Source organism: Abrus precatorius, unplaced genomic scaffold (genome assembly GCF_003935025.1).
Source record: "Abrus precatorius isolate BTA unplaced genomic scaffold, Abrus_2018 Scaffold3, whole genome shotgun sequence".
In the NCBI taxonomy this organism is placed as follows: Eukaryota; Viridiplantae; Streptophyta; class Magnoliopsida; order Fabales; family Fabaceae; genus Abrus; species Abrus precatorius.
This window is the reverse complement of record NW_020874373.1, coordinates 29,571,053-29,593,047: the sequence shown is the minus strand read 5'-3', so window position 1 is coordinate 29,593,047 and position 21,995 is coordinate 29,571,053. Positions and strand designations below refer to the sequence as shown.

General features: G+C 31.4%; 2 protein-coding genes and 1 non-coding gene across 3 annotated transcripts; 1 reads left to right on the top strand and 2 right to left on the bottom strand.

Annotated features, from left to right (window-relative positions):
- Nucleotides 1–8,231: 8,231 nt before the first annotated feature.
- Nucleotides 8,232–11,627, top strand: LOC113861970 (uncharacterized protein At5g01610-like). The gene is made up of 3 exons (XM_027495099.1): nt 8,232–8,424; nt 10,177–10,231; nt 11,040–11,627. The coding sequence occupies exons 1-3, from the start codon at nt 8,338–8,340 to the stop codon at nt 11,408–11,410; spliced, it is 513 nt and encodes a 170-aa protein (XP_027350900.1). The 5' UTR covers nt 8,232–8,337; the 3' UTR covers nt 11,411–11,627.
- A 131-nt stretch (nt 11,628–11,758) lies between these two features.
- Nucleotides 11,759–11,829, bottom strand: TRNAG-GCC. Its single transcript has one exon. It is a non-coding gene; the product is annotated as a tRNA-Gly (tRNA).
- Nucleotides 11,830–12,096: 267 nt separating this feature from the next.
- Nucleotides 12,097–13,667, bottom strand: LOC113861969 (mitoferrin-like). Its single transcript, XM_027495098.1, has 2 exons — nt 12,884–13,667; nt 12,097–12,628 (listed from the first exon to the last, which is right to left on the bottom strand). The coding sequence occupies exons 1-2, from the start codon at nt 13,661–13,663 to the stop codon at nt 12,407–12,409; spliced, it is 1,002 nt and encodes a 333-aa protein (XP_027350899.1). The 5' UTR covers nt 13,664–13,667; the 3' UTR covers nt 12,097–12,406.
- Between the last annotated feature and the right edge of the window lie 8,328 nt (nt 13,668–21,995).

Here is a 21,995-nt window from a genome sequence, read left to right as displayed (position 1 = left end):
AAGCTAGTGTCATTTCTAAATCTAAATACTTTATCCATCTTAGAATTAGTAACTTTGGTCATTCAAATTAGATCTTATCTTCTATATATGCTAGTTCCTAAGAAAGGGGTAGAGTTGATTGCTAGAGAGAGTTGATTTCTTTTAGCCAATTTGTTACCAACCCTTGGTGTGTAGTAAGTGATTTTAATTTTCTACTTTACGAGACCGAAAAAGTAAGGGTCGTACTATTAACCTTTATTTAGTTCAAAATTTTGCTGATTGCCTTTTTTATTGTGGTCTGCATGATTTAGGTTTTAAGGAATCTCTTTTTACTTTGCATAGGGATGCATTAAAGGAAAGACTAGATAGAGTAGTTGTCAATGAGGCTTGACACCTGGTTTTCCAACATAGTTCTATTTATTATATCCCTATCCAAAATCTTACCATGTGGCCTTTTGGCTCAAAATTAATTCTAGGGATTATTTTCAGCCTTTGTATAAACTTTTTAAATTTCTAGCCCCTTGGTTATCCCACCCTGATTTCCCTAATCTAGTTAACAATTCTTGGACTTTGTCTAGTTCCTGGATAGAGAATATTAATAGATTTAAAACTAATATAACTGTCTGGAATAGATCTACTTTTGAAAATATTTTTAATAAGAAAAAAAGACTCTTGAATAGAACTGTTAGCATTTCTGGCAAGCTTGCTACTAGTGACAATCATTTCCTTAGTAACCTTATGAATTTTCTTTGGAAGGAGTATATTTTAGTTCTAGACTATGAAGAAACTTATTAATACCACTATTATAGGACTTAATGGGTGTGTTTAGGAGATAGAAACACTAAATTTTTCATTAGGCTACTACTTTTCGTAGACAGAAGAATATTATTTAAGCTCTGAAAATTGAGACTTGAGATCAGAAATATAATTCTTCTCTGATTAAGTTAATGACCCTTAATTACTTTAAAAACATCTATTTTGACCCCTCTCCTTTGAATTCTAGCCTGCTTACCCAGACTTCATTAGTCAGAAATGAGTTTTTGAAGCGCTAACTTATATAGCAGTTAGTAGAAATTGCTCTATAATAATATACTTATAGAGCGGTTAGCATTGAATTGCTCTCTAAGGTATATCTTTGAAGGTGGTTGACAAAGAACTGATCTCTAATGTACATTCTGAGAGCAGTTAGCATTGAACCGCTCTCAAAAGTATACATAAGAGAGCAGTTAATAAAAAACCACTTTAGAAGTATACATTAGAGAGCGGTTCTCTGTTAACCGCTCTCTAAAGTTACACTTTAGAGAATGTATACTTTTGAGAACGGTTAATAATAAATTACTCTTTATAGTCTTTTTTTTATTATATGGATAAAGCACACTTTATGAATCTTTTCGTCTTGCTAACAAAGTTAGTCTCTTCTACATCTGTAAGTTCTCCTTCTTTGTCTTCTTTATTTTTTATGCGTTAAAAAAGTTGGTCTCTTTCACGTCTATAGGTTTTCTTTGTCTTCTTTGTGTTAACAATGTTGATATCTTTTCCATCAGTTGCTACCTTTCTTACAGCTCTCTCTATTCTTTCTTTTTTCTTTCTTTTTCTTTATTAACCATGAACTATCCTACTAGTATTGTAAATGTAGACTGTTTGGTTACTACAACCGACAAACTCAATTTTTAATTTTGATTTGTGATAAAAATGAAAAAAAAATTGAACGTAACAATAAATTAATTTTGGTTTGAAAAAGAAAACTTATAAAGAAAGAAATTTCAAATTCGTAGTTCATACTTATACTTTAGAAAGTGGTTATATGAATTGCTCTCTAAGTGATATCCACCTTTTGATATGGAATGGCTCTTTAATATCAACATTTGAGAGCGATTATTTAACTGATCTCTTAAATACAACACATTGGATAGCGCAAAATTTTATAGTAGTTCTCAACGCTCTCTAAATTAAAATAAAATCGCTCTTGTATCTCTTTTCTGATATAGTGCTTCTTTTCCTACTCTTAGTTCTGCATATCATCAGAGGCTATCCTCTATTCCTTCAATTAAAGAGGTTAAGGCCTCTCTGTTTAATATTAGCAACTTTAAATCCCCTGGTCTTGATGGAATTCACGCCTTATTCTTTAAAAGCTAATGAAAAATATTAGCTGCCAATATATGCAAGTTTTTCCTTGAGGTCTTTCAGGATCCTAGCAAAATTGCTATTGTGAATGATATAGTTATTACTCTAATTTCTAAATTCGATAACCCTTAATTCATTAAAAATTTCAAGTCAATCTCTCTCTATAAAGTTAGTTATAAAATAATTACTAAATTAATTGCTAATAGATTAACGGAGTATCTTCCCTGCTTAATTTCAGCTTACCAGTCGAGTTTCATTTCTAGTAGACATGGTACTAATAATGCCCTTATTTTTCAAGAACTAGGTCACTCCTTTCATAACTTAAAAGGTGGGAGAAATTATATGATTGTCAAACTAGATCTTGAAAAAGTTTATGCTAGGTTGAGGTGAAATGTTATAATTGACACCTTCCATAAAATAGGTATGAACCCTAATCTTATCAATCTGCTTCATCATTGCATTTCCTCCTCCTTTATGTCCATTAATTGGAATTCTAGCCTTTCTGATTATTTCTCCTTCTTGGGGCATTCATCAAGTTGATTCCATTTTCCCTTATCTTTTTCTCTTATGTATTGAAAGACTTTCTCATCCCATTAAGGATAAAATTATGAATGAGAAGTGGATCCTTTTTTCCTTTGGCTTTCAAGGGCCTATAGTTTCCCATTTACTGTTTGCCGATGATGTTATTCTGGTTGCTAAAGCAAGTGTTCTCTAAGCTAATACCATTATTAAGGTACTGTCTAATTTCTATTTCCTCTAGACTAAAAGTTAATTACGAGAAATCTTCTCTATTTTTCTCCAAAAATATTGATGTCTCTCTTGGTCAGTCCATTAGTGAGTATTAACACATTAGACCTGTTAGTCAGATTGGGCGATACCTTAGGATTCCCATTTCCCATCTAAAACATTCTAGAAGTTAACTATCCTTCCTCATAAATAAAATTAGGAAAAAACTATCCCTTTGAAAAATGAATTCCCTCTCCCTAACTGGTAGGGTTACTTTGGCTCAGTCTTCCTTAATGAGTATCTCCTCCTACTTAATGCAATCTCTTTTGATTCAATCCTCCATTTGTAATAAAATAAATATGATCTGCACGAATTTTATTTGGGGTTCCTTAGGCAGAAAGAAATGCCGCCTTATTGGGTGGCAGCATATATGCAAACCTAAATCTGAAGGTGGGTTGGGCTTTAAGGATCTTCATATGCTAAATAAAACTTATTTAATGAAGCTATGTTGGATATTAGTCAATTCTCCTTCTGATCTTTAGGCTCAAATTCTAAGGCATAAATATAACTATAACCTTAGTAATAATATAGGTTTTAAAATACCCTGTAAAGAATCTCACCTCTGGAAAAACCTCATGATGGTTTGGCCTCAGTTTGCTAAAGTCCTAGGTTGGTTGGTTAAGGATGGTTGGTCTGCTAAATTTTGGATTGATTGTTGGATTCCTAATTATGATAAGTTGGTCAATCTTGCTAGTGTTCCCATTTCTGAGTTAGATCTGGATTCTCGTGTGGCCTTGTTCTTTACTGGGGCTTGGGACTGGAAGAAAATTAAGTCTATCCTCCTTGACTTAGTCTGTCAGTGAATAGCTCAAGTTAACCTTCTTGTGAGAATGAATAGTTTTGATTCTGTATACTAAAATTTATCTAATAATGGTGTTTTTACTCTTAAATCTGCTTATCATTTGCTTTCTCAATCAAATTCTCTTGCTAGTAATTGTCTGTTATGTAAAAATCATTATTAGAATACAATAATATTCTTTATATAAAATCACTAACTAGCAAGTAATAAAATTTTTAGAAATCAATATGAGTCCAAAATATCATCCACAATGATCTTATTTTCAATTATCACTTCACAAATTGACAATTAGTTGAGCCAAACAATTCATTGGAAGATTTATAACATGTAAAAAGATGATAAATAAGAACAATAAAAGGTAATAAAATGCTGTAAAACATAATACAAATTTTATATAGAAAATGCTATGTGAAAAATAGTTAGAAATTATTTTACCAGATTTTTAATTGTAATATAATCATATTCTGGATTCTTGAGAATTTTAATCGGTTGATAATCAATTTTACTTCTTTAACCAAAGGACAATTCATTGCCTCAATGATCCTAATACCTAATTAAACCTTCCTAATTCCTTAAGTGAAATTCAATCAAATATTGCATTAAGTTCTGGAAATTATAGGATTACTAAATTATGATACTTATTCCTAAGATCTCAATAACCTAGGCATATGATTCAGATCTGAGAAATAAACTCAATTTCTATTGATGAAAATTCCTCTAAGTTCAATTGAATGAAGGATTAGTTCACAACTGCATTAAGAAAAGAATCACATACTCAATTCAATAAAAATCTCAAGATCCAAATCTAAAATTACATCACAATATCAAATCTAGATCCATAAATCCCTAACCAAAAGGTTTAGAATAATATTACAGTAGAAGAAAGAGAAGTAAGAGAAGAAGAAGACAAGGAGCAGAAGAACATCTTCCAAGACTCAATCTTCACCCTGATTAAAGCTTGAAAGTCACTCCAATCCTTCTCTCTGACTTCCCTTAGAAGTTAAAACAGTTATAAAGTGAAAAAATGAAAAAATGATCAAAAGTCCCTAAATCTGAACTCTTAACTTTTATTTATAATGTTTTTCCACCCTTTTTTACTTCTACACTTTAATCTCTGAGAATTATATCATGAAAGGTCTTCTAGAAGCTTCTACAACTGAAATAGGAACTCAAATCGTCCAAAGTCGACACTTAAAAGTGATTTTCAAAATTACGTTATTTCGCATGGACACTTTAAGTGATAAGAGTGTTCACGTGCAAGTGTTCTATATGGAAAAGCCTCACGTGTAGCTACTCTCAGTGCATAGAGTGGAGACACACACTTTGCATAGCTACTCTCAACGATTAGAGTATACACGAGCAAGGTTTTTTAGAATTTCTGCTGCTGGAGTGTTCACTTTCAATACTCAGAGTTGCTAGTCACTTGGTCTTCATGGATTTTTTTTCTTCAAAGTATTAACTCTATGTATTCAAAGTATTTACGCCCAACACTTATCATCTGATTCTTGCTCTTTTAGGCTCAATTCTCTTACTTTTTTCACTTCAATATCAACTTCAAATTCTCAGCTCAAGCTTCTGCACAAAATTAAGTCATTTTAAGTCAAATTGTTCAGAATTGGAATAAAATCTAAAATTTTAAACTATTTATACAATTATGAATATTAATGTAATTTTTATGGTATTTCCAAATTTATTTGGTACTTTAGTACTTATTTATTAACAAAAACTATACTAAAAAAATGTAATAAAATGTGGATTTATCACTGTCAAAACTTATTTAAAAGTGTTTGGATTTGGAAAGGGCTTCCTAAGTTTGCCTTTCTCCTTTGGAAAATTGCCATGGTAAATTCCTTACTAATAAGGAGAGAGAGAGAGAGAGAGAGAGAGAGAGAAAGTTAAGAGAGGTATGTCTGAGTCTTCTACTAGCCCTAGGTGTGGAGAAGGTCATGAATCCCTTATGCATGGTTTAAGAGACTGTCATTTTGCTCAATTAGTCTAGAATCACTTTTTTAGATCAATAGGTCCAATTTTTTTAGCTTTGGTGTATCTGCTTGGCTTTTATCCAACTTATCCAATAGTTGCATGAGAAACTTTCATAATTGGCCTATGCTATTTGGTATTCTTATTTGACATATATGGAAAGATACAAATGAATCTATTTTTCAACATCACTCGGCCTTGCCTAGCTCTCTAACACATAAGGCTTTATTTGATGCTCTTTACTTTTATAGTTGTTAGAGGGATAATTCTTTGGCCTTGTCCAAAGCTATTGCTGATCATGGGAAAGTTAGATGGATCATTCCTCCTACTAACCAACTGAAGCAAAATGTTGATGGAGCAGTCTTAATGTCTAGTGGCTCTACTATGTGTAGAAGTCTTATCTATGATAGCTGTGGAAACTTTATTTCTGGGTTCCATAGTAAACTCAATCTCTGTTTCCTCTTTGGCTACAGAACTTTGGGGCCTTTATCTAGGGGTTTAGCTTGTTGTGCAAAGGAAGCTTCATTCCATTTGGATAGAAAGTGACTTCAAGGAGGCTTTATCTCTCATCTTATGTGTTCAGCTTTTTTCCTACCCCCTGTATTCTTTAATTTCTTGTATTAGAAACTCTCTAAGGGATATAAATTTTGTTAAGTTTTCCTATGTTTGTAGAGAGACTAACCAAAGTACAGATGCTTTAGCTAAGATAGAGTTAGATCTCCTATCCCCTTTTAATTTAAGGATCCTTTCCCCTTTCTTTTCCCTTTCTTAAACTTGGATGTTTTTAGTTGTTGGTTTTCTAGACCTCAAACGTTTGAGGTCTATTGTGTGTTGAATTGCTAAGTCCTGTTTATAAAAAAAAATAATTATTAAATAAATAATTAGTTAAACTATTTAATAATCAAGTCTTTTCTTAACTTTTTAACATTTTGTTTTATAAAATTAGATTCTTCAAATATATTTAAAAGTAGTTTATTTAAAATAAAATTTATTAATATTTATTATCTTAAAATAACATAAGTTAACAGAAAATGCTAGTTGATGTGATTATAATTCAATTCAAAGAAAATATATTATTTATTAATTATCCTTACCGAATGTTGTTTTTCCTAAAAGAGCACACAAATTAACAAGTATGGTAGTAAGAACTTATTTGTACTTCAAAGAAAGAGTTTGAATATCTATTGTGGTTTTCATGATAAATAGTATTTTAGTGTGAGTGTTATGGTTTTTTTTTTTTTTTCCTTTCTTTTTCGTATTAGTTCTGTTCATCTCATTAGTGTTTTGAGGAGAGGATTGTTGGAATAATTGGGAACTAATTAATTACATTATCAAGGAAAGTAGGAAGCCAATTTTGAATTCTAGATTTTATGCAAGTTATTGCATGAAAACTATTGAGAATATCTAAAAAATAATTACAGTTAAAAAGAAAAAAAAAAGCAGATACATTAAGTTAAAGTTTTAAAAAGTAGTTGATAAAGTGCAATGAGTTTTATTTATTTTTCTCTTTTAATAAATGATTCTATAAAAGCACTGATGAATTATTTAACATTTTGTTTTTCATTTAAGAAATTTAGGTCTTTTAGGAGAAACAAATGAATTAAAAGATATATAGACACATCAGATTTTGAGAAAAAAACATATGAAAATAAATTAGGGAGTAATATGTGTATTGTATGAATATTTTAGAAATATTTCAAGAGATTACAAATGTTAAAATTAATTTTGCATGTGAATAATTTTATTTACGGCTTGAAATTTTATCATGTTAAATTAACTTTTTTATTATCAATGTTAATGTAACTTATGACTTTCAATTTTTAAAATTTTCAAAATTTGTCTATATGTTAGCTGCTTATATCATTTTAATATGTTATTGTTTTAAAATATTTTTATAATATTAATAGAGGTCATTGTATATGTAAAAGAATTTTAGTAATTGATTCATCTATCAGGTGTATAATCTAAATCAATCTAAATTAAAACAGATAAAAAGTTAAAAAAATTATTAGTAAATTGAAATGAAAAGAAGGAACTGAAAACAAACATATATAATATTTAAACAAAATCGAATTTTGGAGTAAACAAATCTAAATTTTAACCAGCACTGGTTTAGAGATAAAGAAAAAAAATTGAAAGGCTTTTCATTGGGTTAAAAAACTGCAAGGACGCGTGCCGATTAGATAAGAGATAGACATGTATAATATTTATTATATTAATTTTATATATTTAAAGTTAATTTTAAAAATTAAAATTAGTAAATGAAAGAAAAATGTTTTTTTTTTATTAATAAGACTGAGTTTCAATATTACAAATAATATCTCTTATTAAAAATTATTATCTAAAACTATAAAAAATATTAAAAGATAAAACTCTACTCCTCCATACTTGCTTTTTACGCGCAGGGATTGACGTGTACGTAAAATTTAGCGACAAAAGAGAAAATAAATTCACGTGACAAAAAATAATAGAAAAAGTAATCTAATCCATCAATTTTTGGTAAACAAAATTGATTTTAGTAGGAATAAAAATAAAATAATGAAATAAAAGACCTGAAAATTGGTCATGGTCAGCGATTAACATCTCTAACTTCTGACCACTTCTGAAGTTGTTTTATTCTGAGAAGAAAGAGAGAAGAGTTGTGTTGTGGATCGAGTGAACAGAACCTAATGGATGAGATATTGAACAAAGTGGGGTCATACTGGTTCACCCGCAAGGCCAGCAAGGAGTTTAACTCTGTCGGTGATGATTTCAACGTACACATTCCTTAACACCCTTTTAAGCTTTTTCTTTTTTCTCCTCTTTTATTTGGTAAAGTTCAGTTTTTGTTTTTTGTTTTTTTTTTTCTTTCCATCTGGTTACTTGAGTTCTATTGTTCTGGCTATCATATCTGTCGCTATTGAAAACATATGGAATTATAATTTCTTGGTTAATATTTGGTTCTTGAATTCGGTGAAAGGGTTGAAATTGAAGGGTAATTGTTGATTATTCATGTGAATGAACAAACGCTGGCATGCCTTTTTGGGATACTATGAAAAAAATATGAAAAATTTACATGGGGAAAGCTCTTTTCTCAGGGAGGAGTGTAAAAAACGGATTTTGAAGGTTCATTTATGTGTGCTAAAGGAAATTTAAGTTGGTATGGAACGAGGAAGGTGTAATATAAGTTAAAAACATTGTGCATCAAGTGAATTTGAGGTTTGGTTTATATAGAGTGGGGTACCCCTTTGAAATAAAGCTGTCACTTTGATCAATCTTGGTATGAGTTTCGATGACAACGTAAAACTGTCAAAGTCTTAGGTGGTACCTCGTTACTGTGATTATAATTCTCTTCTTGCATATCCTCAGATGAATTTCCTCATAGGTGTTACTGTTGGTTCAATTTCCGTTTTTGGATACTTGGAGTTCAAATTGAATACAATCACAAGTATTTAACAATTAATGTTGAGTATGGGTTTTCAAATTCTCCTGCTTTTGTTACGAGGGATATTTTCACATGAATCATGGGGAAGGTAGCATGATATTCTTCCTTGCTGATTAATCAACCCATTAACATTGGGATAAATGTAACAGATTAGCGGTATTTACTTTGGTTTGGAAACACTGCAGTAGAATTGTAAAGAAACACAAACTATAAATGTTTAAGAAATGTTCTATATGTAATAGAATATTTTGCGTCTGTTGTTAAGATATTTAAGTTTTGAATTGTAGATGCTAAAAGTAAACACTAAAGGTTTATGGTTGTGGTATCACACTTTCGGGCTCTGAGATTTTGCGTTGATTACAAATTTTAAATGTATTATTTACATTTTTGGTGAATCGTAATTAGGCTGTAGGCCTAAGAATAGTTGAGTGAGACATGGGCGTCGGGCCCAGGGTTATGGGTCAATTCTCAGCATTGGTAAATTAGTAAGACATTTCTTTTATGGTAAGGGGGACATGAGATACGAAGTAAAGAAAGACATTTTTGGAGGAACAGGTAGCATGAATGTCTAGTAAGAAAATTAAGATTGGGAATGGACAGAAGGTCTAGAAGCTTTCTTGTGTGAATAAGTTGATAACATTTGTGTGGAAAAAAATTGAGAAATTTTTGCTCTGTATCAGTGACTCAATGGAGAGATGCATCCTATGACGGTGCTGTAAGTTTTGTTCAACCATGTTAGAAGTAATGTGAGTGTCACAGATTAATAACTATCTAATTATCTAAATGCATGCTTAAAATTAGTTTTGATCCTGATAGGTGTTTGTTTATTTTTCTTTAATGGAAATTTTGACTTTTAAGATCTTCAATGAATATAGGCATAATGTGTTGGCTTGTTATTGGCTTAGTTCTCTAATTCTGCCTGCTTTGGATAAAGATCATAGGAGATTTATTTGATATGAATATTAGGGAAGGTTGATTTATTCGAGTCTGTAATGTTTTTTCCAGTAGACTACAACAAATGTTGAAGAAGACATTTAATTTCTTCAGAAATGTTTATATTAACACTTTTTCCTTTGATGATTAGTCACTGTCAACCAGTATTGAGGGGGGAACCAAATGGCTAGTCAACAAATTAAAAGGTTTGTATCTCTATAATATTTCTCTCATATGTATTGGTCAAACATTGGTTGTACAAATATAGGTTCTGATATCTGTGCTGTGTGGGAATTGATTTTCATTTGAGCCTATAATCCCTGACAATAAATGCTTTGAAGCTTCAATCTGCGCTTGGACCAGCGTTTAAGGTGGTTCTCCGTGATGATTGAACTGGACAGAATTTTAGAAATATAGTACTTTGAATTGTTTTCCTAATTTTTTCTTTTCCTGAGGATGCAAGCAGGGGTTAGTTGAGGTGGGATTGTAGTGTAGATCGGCATACATACACTTGCATTGCTTTTCCAGAAACTACTTTTTCTTATGCTGAAGAACAATTCAATTAAATACACTGAGTAGGACTTTAAAACACTATGAACTGGAATTATTATCAACCGTGCATTGTAATGTATTCATCATCATGTATTACCAAGTCATCTTGTGCAACAGATCCTCTGAATTTTGATATTTGATCATTGCTTAGGTAATGTAAGTTGTGGAAGTAGTTAATTTATGTCTGATGTAGCACATACAAGTTACATATTGAATTTCTTAGTATCCCACTTTTATGAATTTTAAAAACCTGTCGTCTCGAGTATGAGTCCCAGCAAATACAGTTGTGCTAAAGTACTTAAAGGGAGAGTTTTGTCGCTTATAACGGTTTTATTTGTCTCAAATAAATTGTTTCCAGTAGAAGATATCTATCTATGGTCTAGACCAAAAAAATCTGCTAAACCCCTCACCCTTTCTATTTTGACTAATATTGCTGTATAACTAAAAAAACATACTTCACAGGAAAGATGCAAAAGTTGTTAACGGAGCTGCTAAAGGAATACGATCTACCCATAGGACTCTTTCCTCGTGATGCAACAAACTACGAATTCAATGAAGAAACTGGAAAGCTTGTTGTTTACATTCCTCAAGTGTGTGAAGTAGGGTACAGGGATTCATCAGTGGTGCGTTTCTCCACTAGTGTGACTGGTTATTTGGAGAAAGGAAAGCTAGCAGACATTGAGGGAATGAAGACCAAAGTGCTGATCTGGGTAAAAGTGACTGCTGTTTCGTCTGAGGGATCAAAGCTCCATTTCACTGCTGGCATGAAGAAAACAAGGAAAAGAGAAGCATATGAGGTTTCTAGAGATGGTGTTACCGTAGATAAATTCTAACCTGTTAACATCCTTTTATGACTATCTGTACAATGATTTGTCTGTTCTTGTGGACCATTTTATTCTATTAGATATGAATGTAGTGAACTTGGCATTTGGTGGAACTCCTCTTGGGGCCTGGTTGTTGATCAAGTAGTTTTAATTTTTTTGGTTTGGGTTTCTGTTTGTTTAACCTGTGTAACATTATATATAATAAAAATTATATTAATAAGTGTTTATTAATTAAATATTACATTTTTAATAAAATTTATTAATTATTAATTTTTTATTATGTGTAAATTTTCATAAAGTAGAAAACATAACTTTTTCAACAACAGAAAAAAGCGAAGAGTGAAAAATGGACTTATTTGCACCAGCCGGGAATCGAACCCGGGTCTGTACCGTGGCAGGGTACTATTCTACCACTAGACCACTGGTGCTTGTTTTTATTTAAATTTTAAAACTTCTACATACTTATGATAATACATTATATTTATACTAATCTATATTGTATATTTTTAGTTTTAAAAATTTATTAAAGTCAAATATATCAATTTAAAGTAAAAATGTTACCTTTTCATTCCCCCCCCTTGTAAAATCCTCTTTCTAGACTATTCATAAACGAACCATTCCTTGATATACAAATGACAGCAATCAAGTAGCTCAGGAAGGCCACGTCCTAGGGCAACTGGGGTCTTTGCAAGATGAGAAATAACCCGAACTCTTAAATGTCAAAATAATAACATTCTCTCTAATGATTCGATGCACTTTTAGATATTCTATGTGTGGTGTATTGTGTCCGTAGCACTACTTTCTCTTCTTCAATCATTGTCAAAAAGTGAAAAATATTTTCCAATTATATCATAACATTCTGCATCATATACATAGGACTCATATCTTTTGAGTAGCATCACCACGATCCTATGTACAAAAGCACAATAATAACTCAAGATTTGTATCTAGTCACTGCTTCAGTTGGTTGCCCTCATTTCCAAAGGCTAATGATAAGATGCCAATTTATTGTTTTTGAATTTTGTGTACACTTGAGCTATCATTACGTTGCTGAAAGAAAGATTTTGATGCTTCGTAAGTGGACCAACAGATTGCAGCTGCAGGTGCATGAAAAAGCATCCTAGGGATGTATCCTCTCATAAGACCCCGATACCCATCCTTTCTTATCACACTTTGAATCACATGCCCAATTGAACTACTAGAAAATTTGTCACACCCACATACACCCTGAAAAATAGAAAACCAAAAATAAAAAGTAAGATTTATCGTTATTTGTATCATAAAATTAATAAAAAAATAAGTAAAAAAAATATATTAACAGTAAAATTTGGTTTAATAGAATTAAATAAATAAAAAAAAAATTATGTTACAATATTTTTAAAAATTAAAAATCAATTAATTTATTAAAAAATTTGGGAAGTAAGAATTTTTATAATTCTTTCTTTCCTTATCGTATCGTTCATCTTATCTATTAATTCGTACCTGACACTGCAACTGAGTCTTAACAACATCAAGAGGGGTTGTAACAGCAGCGGCCAAAGCTCCAGCAGCAGCACCAGCCGTAGCATGAACAATCCATCTTTCATCATCCACACTCTCCGCCGACACCTCCACCAACCCCTTCTTCGCCGCCTCATACGTCGCAAAATGCACCGCCGTGAACGGCGCATTCATCACCACCGTCGTACGGTACGACGCAAAGAAAGCCCCAACCCCTTCTTCCACCACCACCCTCTTCACACAATCCATCACACCCTTGTAAGGACTACACTTCAGCTGCAACCTCTGCTTCACCACATCCATTGGCGTAAACACCGCATCACTCGCCACCGTTGCACACACCCCAGAAAACGCATGCACTACCGAGTTGTTCTTCTTGTTCATGTTTATGTTCATCTTTTCTAAGGTTTCCTTGCAAACCTCGTAGACAGAAAAATAAACTGCATGAGCGGGTCCCGCACCGAGGCCCATTGCGGTTATGCCACGGTAGAGTCGTTTTGGGCCTTCGAGTTTTATAATTGAAGAGAGAGTTTTACGAAGGCCCAATGAGTGGACAGAGCTGGGCCCATTAAGGGCCTGCATGCGTGTCTTGAGGGTGTCTATTGGGAACATGGCGGTATGTTCCACGAAACCTGCTATGGAACCTGCTATCATGTATTGGCAGAAGTGCAAGTTGTGGTGGGTTGGTGAAGAAGGTAGTGAAAGTTCTTTGTGTAACTCTGTGGAAATGGTGTGGAAGTTTGGGGGAGTGTTTGTGGCCATTGTTGGGGTTCAGCAATGGAGAGGAATGGAGGGGCATATAGAGTGATTGAGTTGTGGAAATTGGATATCGCTTTCGGATTCGAATATGATGCCTTTTCGCCATGAACGAATCTGTGTTTTTCTTTTTCTTCTTTTTCTTTTGGTTTATCTTTTTGTTTCAATTGTTGAGAAAATGTGTAGTGGGACTTGAGAGAATAAAGGAAATGATAATAGCACGTATGGAAGGAGAAAGTAGTAGTCCAAAAAGCAATGACGAATCAAATTTGATAAATAATTAGGTTGATCATTTAATTATTAAGAAATGATAAAAAATTTTTTTTATTAATTCTGAGTTTAGTTATTTAAAAGTAACATTTTTTTATTAAGAAAACATATTTATTATATTAAAGTTATAATAATGTAATAAATATTTTTTAATAAAATATTAATATTACTAGTACTTAAACTCAATTCTAAATAGTTAAAGTTAATATTTTTTTGAAAAAATAAAAAAGGGTAAGAATATAATAGTTTCTATTTTATTATATATTAATATATTAAGACAATAAATTTTATATATTGTGTTATTTTATTTATTTTTAATTGAAATATTTATAAGATAAAATTTATATTAAAAAAATAAAATAAACCCATAAGATGTATTTATTATATTTTTTAATATATTATTTTATTCTTTTATCACAATCTTTTATATTTATTTAGTTAAGAGGAAAGAATCGGATATGAAGTTATTAATAGTGGGCAAGAAAAGACGTTAATGCATTGAAGTCCCTTTAGTTTTTATGTGAGGTTCAATCACTAAACAGCCCATAAACCTGAAATTCAAGAGGAATTCGATGGCCTTTTTATCTGATTCGTTAACAAAAAATTGCCCATAATCTCTCAATAGCAAAGATTAGCAATACGAAAGTCATATCTTTGAGTTAACAAAAAATTAAAGTCAGAATTTGACTTAGTATTATTTCTTTGCAATTATTTTCGTTTTCTTTTACAAATCTGCCCCTGAAAAAGTAAAAGAAAGAATATGCATTTTACTTCATTGCATGGATGACACATTGTAGATATGACTTAGCTACTATACCATATAGCCAGCTAGCCTTGGAGATGTCACAATCTTTTCTTGCTTCAGATATCTGAAAGATGCTCCTGCTTCTTTTTGTGTTTATCAACTTAATAGGAAATGAAAAAAAATATATAATAAAAAATAGGTGTTATTTAAATGGATAGAAATAGGAACTAAAATAATAATAAAAATTACTTTATTTATTTGGATGAATGAAAATGAGAGTAAAAAAATTGATAGTATATATGAAAAATATTTTATAATAATAATTTTATTTTAACAAAAAACTAAAAATTTTAATACTACTTTTTTATTAATTATGTAATTTTTAAATATCTTACAATATTTTTCACACAATTTTTTTTTATAAAATAAACGATAAAATCATGTTGATAAGTGATAAGAAATAAGATTGTAATTATATAATTGAATAAACAATTTATGTGTATTTCATTGTTGGAGAGGGAAGTTTTAAGTGAGGGAGCCTCTAGGACACCAAAATGCAATCTAAAACTTCAAGAGAATAAGTGCATAAGTACGTCTCCATATAGATCTCTAAGTTGCTCATGTTCTAGTTCATATATGACTATTTACACTTGATTTCAACATTCATATCTTCTAATTTGATAAAGAAAGAAGAGGAAACATAATAAAATTAGATAGCTTAAATTTTATTTTATTCTATTTTTTAATTTATAATTTAAATGATAGTTTATACATTTTTTTTTTTAAATCTATTCCCTTCTGTCAATTCAAATATATTTTTGAGTAAAAGAAAATTTCATGAACTTAAGGACACATTAAGGGGTGATTAACAACTTGATTTTTTTATGAGTCTTATAATTACTGGGATCAATATACCTCTGAAATTCATTTTGGTTAAAGATGATAATGGGTAAACAATTACCATACAATTATCATACTTGTTTATATAACTTGTATTAATATAGATAATAATAACTTTAAATACTTGTATATATTTTTGCTAAGTACTCATATTCGCACTCAGATTCATTACTTGCTTTTAAGTTAACTTAAAAATGGTTTTTCATTGTGTGTTTATATATAAAGCTAACATATATTGATGAAAAATCAACAAAAAAATAACATTGATTAAAAGAAGAATATGTAAATTAAATAAAAAATATTTAAAGATAATCCAACTACTAATTATTAAAGTATTACAAATAAAAATATTTAGGTTAATTCAAAAGTATTTAAAAAACTTTTAAACTCTCTAATTATAAAATATCATAAATATATTATACAAGTATGGATAGGTTTTGAGTAATATAATAATCATACGCAAAAATATTGTGAATAATTACTTGTATTTAAACCTAAACCTATTTAAAAGATAAATACCCTACTTATTACGGATTATTTTAAATATACCCATTCAGTTGAAGTCTAAACCCCTAATTTTGACTGAGTGAATAATTTCATAAATTAGGAAAAATCTTACCAGTATAAACTATCTATAATTATCAATTTCAGCAGCATCTCTTTATATATATATATATTGGTACCATAACTTCTTTAATCATCAGATAAAGCCTTCTTAAATACTATGGCATTTTCATGCGAACTTAACAATCCCACTAAACATGATTCCATAACATGATCAGCACATAATTTCAGCATTTCACATTAATTCTAAAAGCAAGTAATATCTTGAACGAAGGTGCTTTACTTTTTACAAATATGTGTGGTCATGATCTCTAGGTTTTTTTAATCTAAATAATACAATTTTAAAAATTAATTTTTAAAATATAATTTATTTAAAATTAATTTCTTATCTGGTGTGATAGTAAACTATCGGCCATCTTAACTCGATACACATCAATAACTTGAAAAGAAGACGATAGGAGTTTCGACTATCGCTGCTTTGTATCCGATTTTCATATAAAATAGTTAAATTAGATTTATAGGGATGCATTATCGAGTAATAGTTTGTATTCTCCCAATCGACACCAATCCACAAACAAAGGCTATACCTGGATGGGGACCCACATTCCACAACATCTCTCGAACAAAGAAACACACCCATTAAAAATAATTGAATAGAAAAATCGAGCCAACGCAGCAACGTTTAATCATAGAAGACCTCCTCGTTGCTTTACTCAGAAATTTACCAGTTCATCAGTAGAGAGCTTCAAATACAATAGATGAAGAGCATTTCACAAGATATGATACACCACGAACGTTACAACCCCTTGTAGTGATAAAAACATAAATGTTAAATGGTCATAATGCATTTCTCGGATTTCTTGGACAGAGACCGGAGGAGGCAGAGAATAAGGCTTGCTGGGAGGTTCAATAAGGGTTCCATTTTTGGATTTTTTGGACAAAGACGGGGCCTTCTATGGGGAGTATTGTTCCTCTTCCTTATTTGCCCATTCATTTTTTGAAACAGAGGTTCAATTTGGTTCCGTCCCTATGCAACAATCCTATACTTCAAAATTTAATCTAACATAATACTTTGCGTGTATGAATTAATGACCAACCAAGTAATTGACTATATGTCAGTATGAGAATGAAGCATAATAGAGGTATCAAGCTATAACATTCGTAAACCCACAACTGGGTAATGCTATATAACAATCGAAGGAATAAGAAATAGCGGCAAAGGAAGGATGGCATGGACCGTAATCACTACACCATTAATCTTCTACACCTGCGATATCATGTTAGACCATGAGATTAGGAGGCCAGGATAGATAGAAGAAGAGAATAGCAAGAGGAAAGGCAGAGTAGAGAATATAAGCAGAAGGAGATTATACCAGAATCAACTCCCCTTTCCAATGAATTCCTCCCACTTCTTATTTGGTTTCCTCTGCCTAGTGCTTCTCCTGATGCACTCAATATTCGGGTCTGCTACCACGTGTCCACCTCCTCTAACTAACTTTCCATTTTACTCGCTTTCTCCCCCAGCACGTTTATTATCCTTTTTTTTTTGTGTCCACCTCAGCATCTTTATTGGCCTTCTTCTCTCTGCATGTAACAAATACCCTCCCCTTTAAAAGGAACCTTGTCCTCAAGGTTAAGGTTTGGGTAAGTAGCTGCTATGTCTTGTACATCTTCCCAAGTTGCATCAGTGATAGCAGTGTTTTCCCAGTGAATCAGCGCCTGAGGAATCTCAGTAGAGTCTTGAATAATGGTTCGAGTGTCCAGAATTTGTATAGGACTGAGAATCGGTCCGACTTCCGCAGTATGCAGCGGCAGTGGTATGGAAGGTGGGGAAGTCTCACCCTTGAATTTCTTGAGGAGAGACACATGAAAAACAGAATGTATTTTAGCTCCTTCTGGTAGTAGCAGCTTATAAGCAACCGAGCCAAGCTTTTCCACAACTGGAAATGGCCCAAAATATCGTAACCCGAGCTTTTGGTTCTTGCGGAGTGCTACTGAGTGCTGCCTGTATGGTTGTAACTTAACTAATACCATGTTGCCGACCTGAAATCGGATGTCCCTCCTCTTCCTATCTGCCTGTTGCTTCATGCAATTCTGTGCTCTAGCCAGATTTAATTTCAATGTATCTAGCACTCTATCTCGTTGTTGAAGTAGTTCTTGGATGGTAGGAGAGTCGTTTGCTGCATTTTCGTATCGAATTAATGTTGGGGGCTCACGGCCGAATAAGGCTTTGTATGGCGCCATTCGAATGCTATGATGATATGAAGTGTTGTACCAAAATTGTGCTCAGGGTAAATGCTTGAACCAAGCTTTCGGTTTGTCAAAACAAAAGCAACGAAGGTACATCTCCACTGTCTTATTCAAGACCTCAATTTGGCCATCGGTTTGGGGATGATAGGAAGAGCTCATAGTTAAGGTTGTAGTTGTTCCCATTTAGCGTTAGCATCAGCCAAGACCTGGGCTGAATGGGCTCGTTGTTTGCAATCACGTAATTCCAAGAGATCCATCATCCGCTTGATTTCTTGACCTTGGTTATGAACCTGAGCTGGTAATTCTTTCAGCTTATTGATTTCTGCTTGTACTTCTTTCAAGCGAGTATTCTTAGCCATGGATCAATGAAAGCACCAATGCAACAGTCCTATACTTCAGAATTTAATCTAACGTAATACTTCGCGTGTATGAATTAATGACCAACCAAGTAATTGACTATATGTCAGTATGAGAATGAAGCATAATAGAGGTATCAATCTATAACATTCGTAAACCCACAATTGGGTAATGCTATATAACAATCGAAGGAATAAGAAATAGCGGCAAAGGAAGGATGGCATGGACCGTAATCACTACGCCATTGATCTTCTACACTTGCGATATCATGTTAGACCATGAGATTAGGAGGCCAGGATAGATAGAAGAAGAGAATAGCAAGAGGAAAGGCAGAGTAGAGAATATGAGCAGAAGGAGATTATACCAGAATCAACTCCCCTTTCCAATGAATTCCTCCCACTTCTTATTTGGTTTCCTCTGCCTAGTGCTTCTCCTTATGCACTCAATATTCAGGTCTGCTACCACGTGTCCACCTCCTCTAACTAACTTTCCATTTTGCTCGCTTTCTCTCCCAGCACGTTTATTATCCTTTTTTTTTGTGTCCACCTCAGCATCTTTATTGGCCTTCTTCTCTCTGCATGTAACACCCTACCACCCTTTCACTTCACTCTATCTCTGTTGTAACATTTCCTCTTCCTTTAATCAAAAAAGTTATATTAATGTGATTGTGATGCATGTCAAGTTATGGATGTGTATCAGGTTAAAATAGCCTATAGTCTATTAAATAATAAAAAAAAAACTATCATATATGTATGGTTGATACTAATGTTAATATGACAAAAAAATATACCAAATAGAGAATTAGTTTTAAATAAATCTTGTTTTAAGAATTAGTTTTTAAAATTATATTATTTAAATAAAAAAGCCATCCACTAGCGTACATAGCAGCATCCATTCAAAGCATTAGAACATCCAAGCCAGGAAATAACAAAGAGCTGGAATTTCTTGAAATTTACCTTATTCCCACACAGCTAATGACAAAAGCCTAAATGTATAGTATGTTGTTTAGGTCCCTTGTATAACTAGTTTGATTAAGCAGTGTGGTATACTAATAATTTTTTTTTCTTCTTTCATTTTTAACAAATGTTGAAAAATTGGAAAGAGAAAACTGCTATATCATGATAAATCTACTGGCTTGAAAACAAATTTTTAGTGGACCTTAAACTTGATATCGTACTTTTCTTTCCAAGGTTTGCACACTGGATCCATTCACTCAAGCCCAAGAATAATAGAGCCTCGTATACAATGCTTTAGAGTCACAAAGAGAAGAGAATGATAAGAGGGAAGGAAGAGCGTAGCTTCGTTGCTTTTTGGTAAAAGAAGAATGCATACCCTTTATATTTATATAGTCGCAAGATTATAATAAAAAAAATTTAATTCTTGCTAATCAATTAACATTGATATGACATTAATGAGTTAATTTTTTCCACTGTACGTTTCCATATGATAAAAATATGCTAAAAGCTATGTATGAACATTTTGGACAAGAAAAATACATGTCAATGTTCGTTAAATTGAATTATCACACATACTTATGTGTGGCAATGTCCAATGTTTAAGAAGTCAAATTCTATCGAATCTTAGATGAGATTTTCATATTTATTCTACTTCAAATGTTGTGAAGACGTCACGGTAAAATATTTACACAAATATTTGAAGTCTTTATACACTTTGTATTGGTCTTGAATATTTTAAGAAGCTTTCTTTATATATATATATATAATTAAAAGAGGAGGTAAGAAAGATTTTTATGGATTTCTGGTGGCATGTGCACGTAACACCAAAGCATATTTTAGTCACCAACAAACATTGCCGAGAAAAAAAATAAGAGAAAGAAAAAATAAAAAAAAATAATAGAAAAGTTTCCATAAAAATAGTCATCAAACTCAACCTTATGCATGACAATTTAAAAATTGTGCAATTGATCTCTAATTAAGAGAAATAATGCTCAATTTCTTCCAACAGTAAGAAAATAACTCAAATTAAGGTTCTTAAATTCACTTAAAAAAAAAGCATGTCCAAAAATGAATTTGAAAGTTAAAAGATCATCAAGTCTACATGAAACACACGTGTAACCTCTTTTAATGGCTTTCGTATTGATTTGATAAGTGTACTTTCTATTTACTGGCCATCACTCAAAATAACGAAGTACAAGTGCATAGGCAATATATAAAGGACTATTCATATGAAGCATAAGATTTCAAGTGATGTGGAGCATAAGATTATTCATATGGTTTCATTTGACTATAAATTAAGTATTTATAATACTTTTTTACATTGAATATTTTAAGCTTAACTCTCTTGATGTAAATTATACAACTTTTTTGGATAATTCTTTTGTGTTAGGATATGTAAAATGTCTTTTAAATTCAATGTATGGATACATTAAGTACATCTAAAAAAAATACCATCACTAATGATAGTTAAGAATCTAATAAGAAAGATTAAATTATTTTAAACAACTCATTATTTATATCTTTCTAAGTTATCATCTTAAATGTACACACTTGTAATTGTTTTTTTTTTTTTCTATTCATTCATAAATTACATCAATGAAAAACTTTTGTATTTTGAGTTGTCTATTTCACAATCTCTCCTCATCACTTTCTTCTCTCATCTTGTGTTAATAACTTTATATTAAACAAATATATAAAAACAAGAATTATCATTAATTGATTTTAAAACAAATATGTCAAATAAATGAATAACTTATAAGAAAAATGATAATTTATTATTAAGATAACATTTTTCAATTTTTCTTCCAACAGAGTCTTATCAATATTGAAAGCAATTTCCTTTGTTTCCTTCAATTTTCATTAACCAACGCATCTTATATATTGACCAATCTACAAGACTCATATACAAATGATGACATCCATATTATATGAAAATTGAACATTGCTTGAAGGGAGAGAACATCATCAAAATTATATGAAAATTGAAAAATCTATATGCAGAAATATCAAAAATAATAATGCTCATCAAAATTTCAATAACAAAAGCTATACAAAAATTGAAAAAAGAATAGAGAAAAAAAAAAACATATCCAACCTTGCAATAATGGTGAAAGTAAGAAACTTTTGTCATTGTATTTCGATAAAAAAAATAAAAACATATATATGGAAGAAAAGAAAGAAGGAAGAGAAGGAGGATGGACAAATGTAAAGAAGAAATAGGAGAAAGAAAAAGAAGAGAATTACTTACAACAAACATTACTTGAACAAGAAAGACAACGAGGAACACAAAGATTGG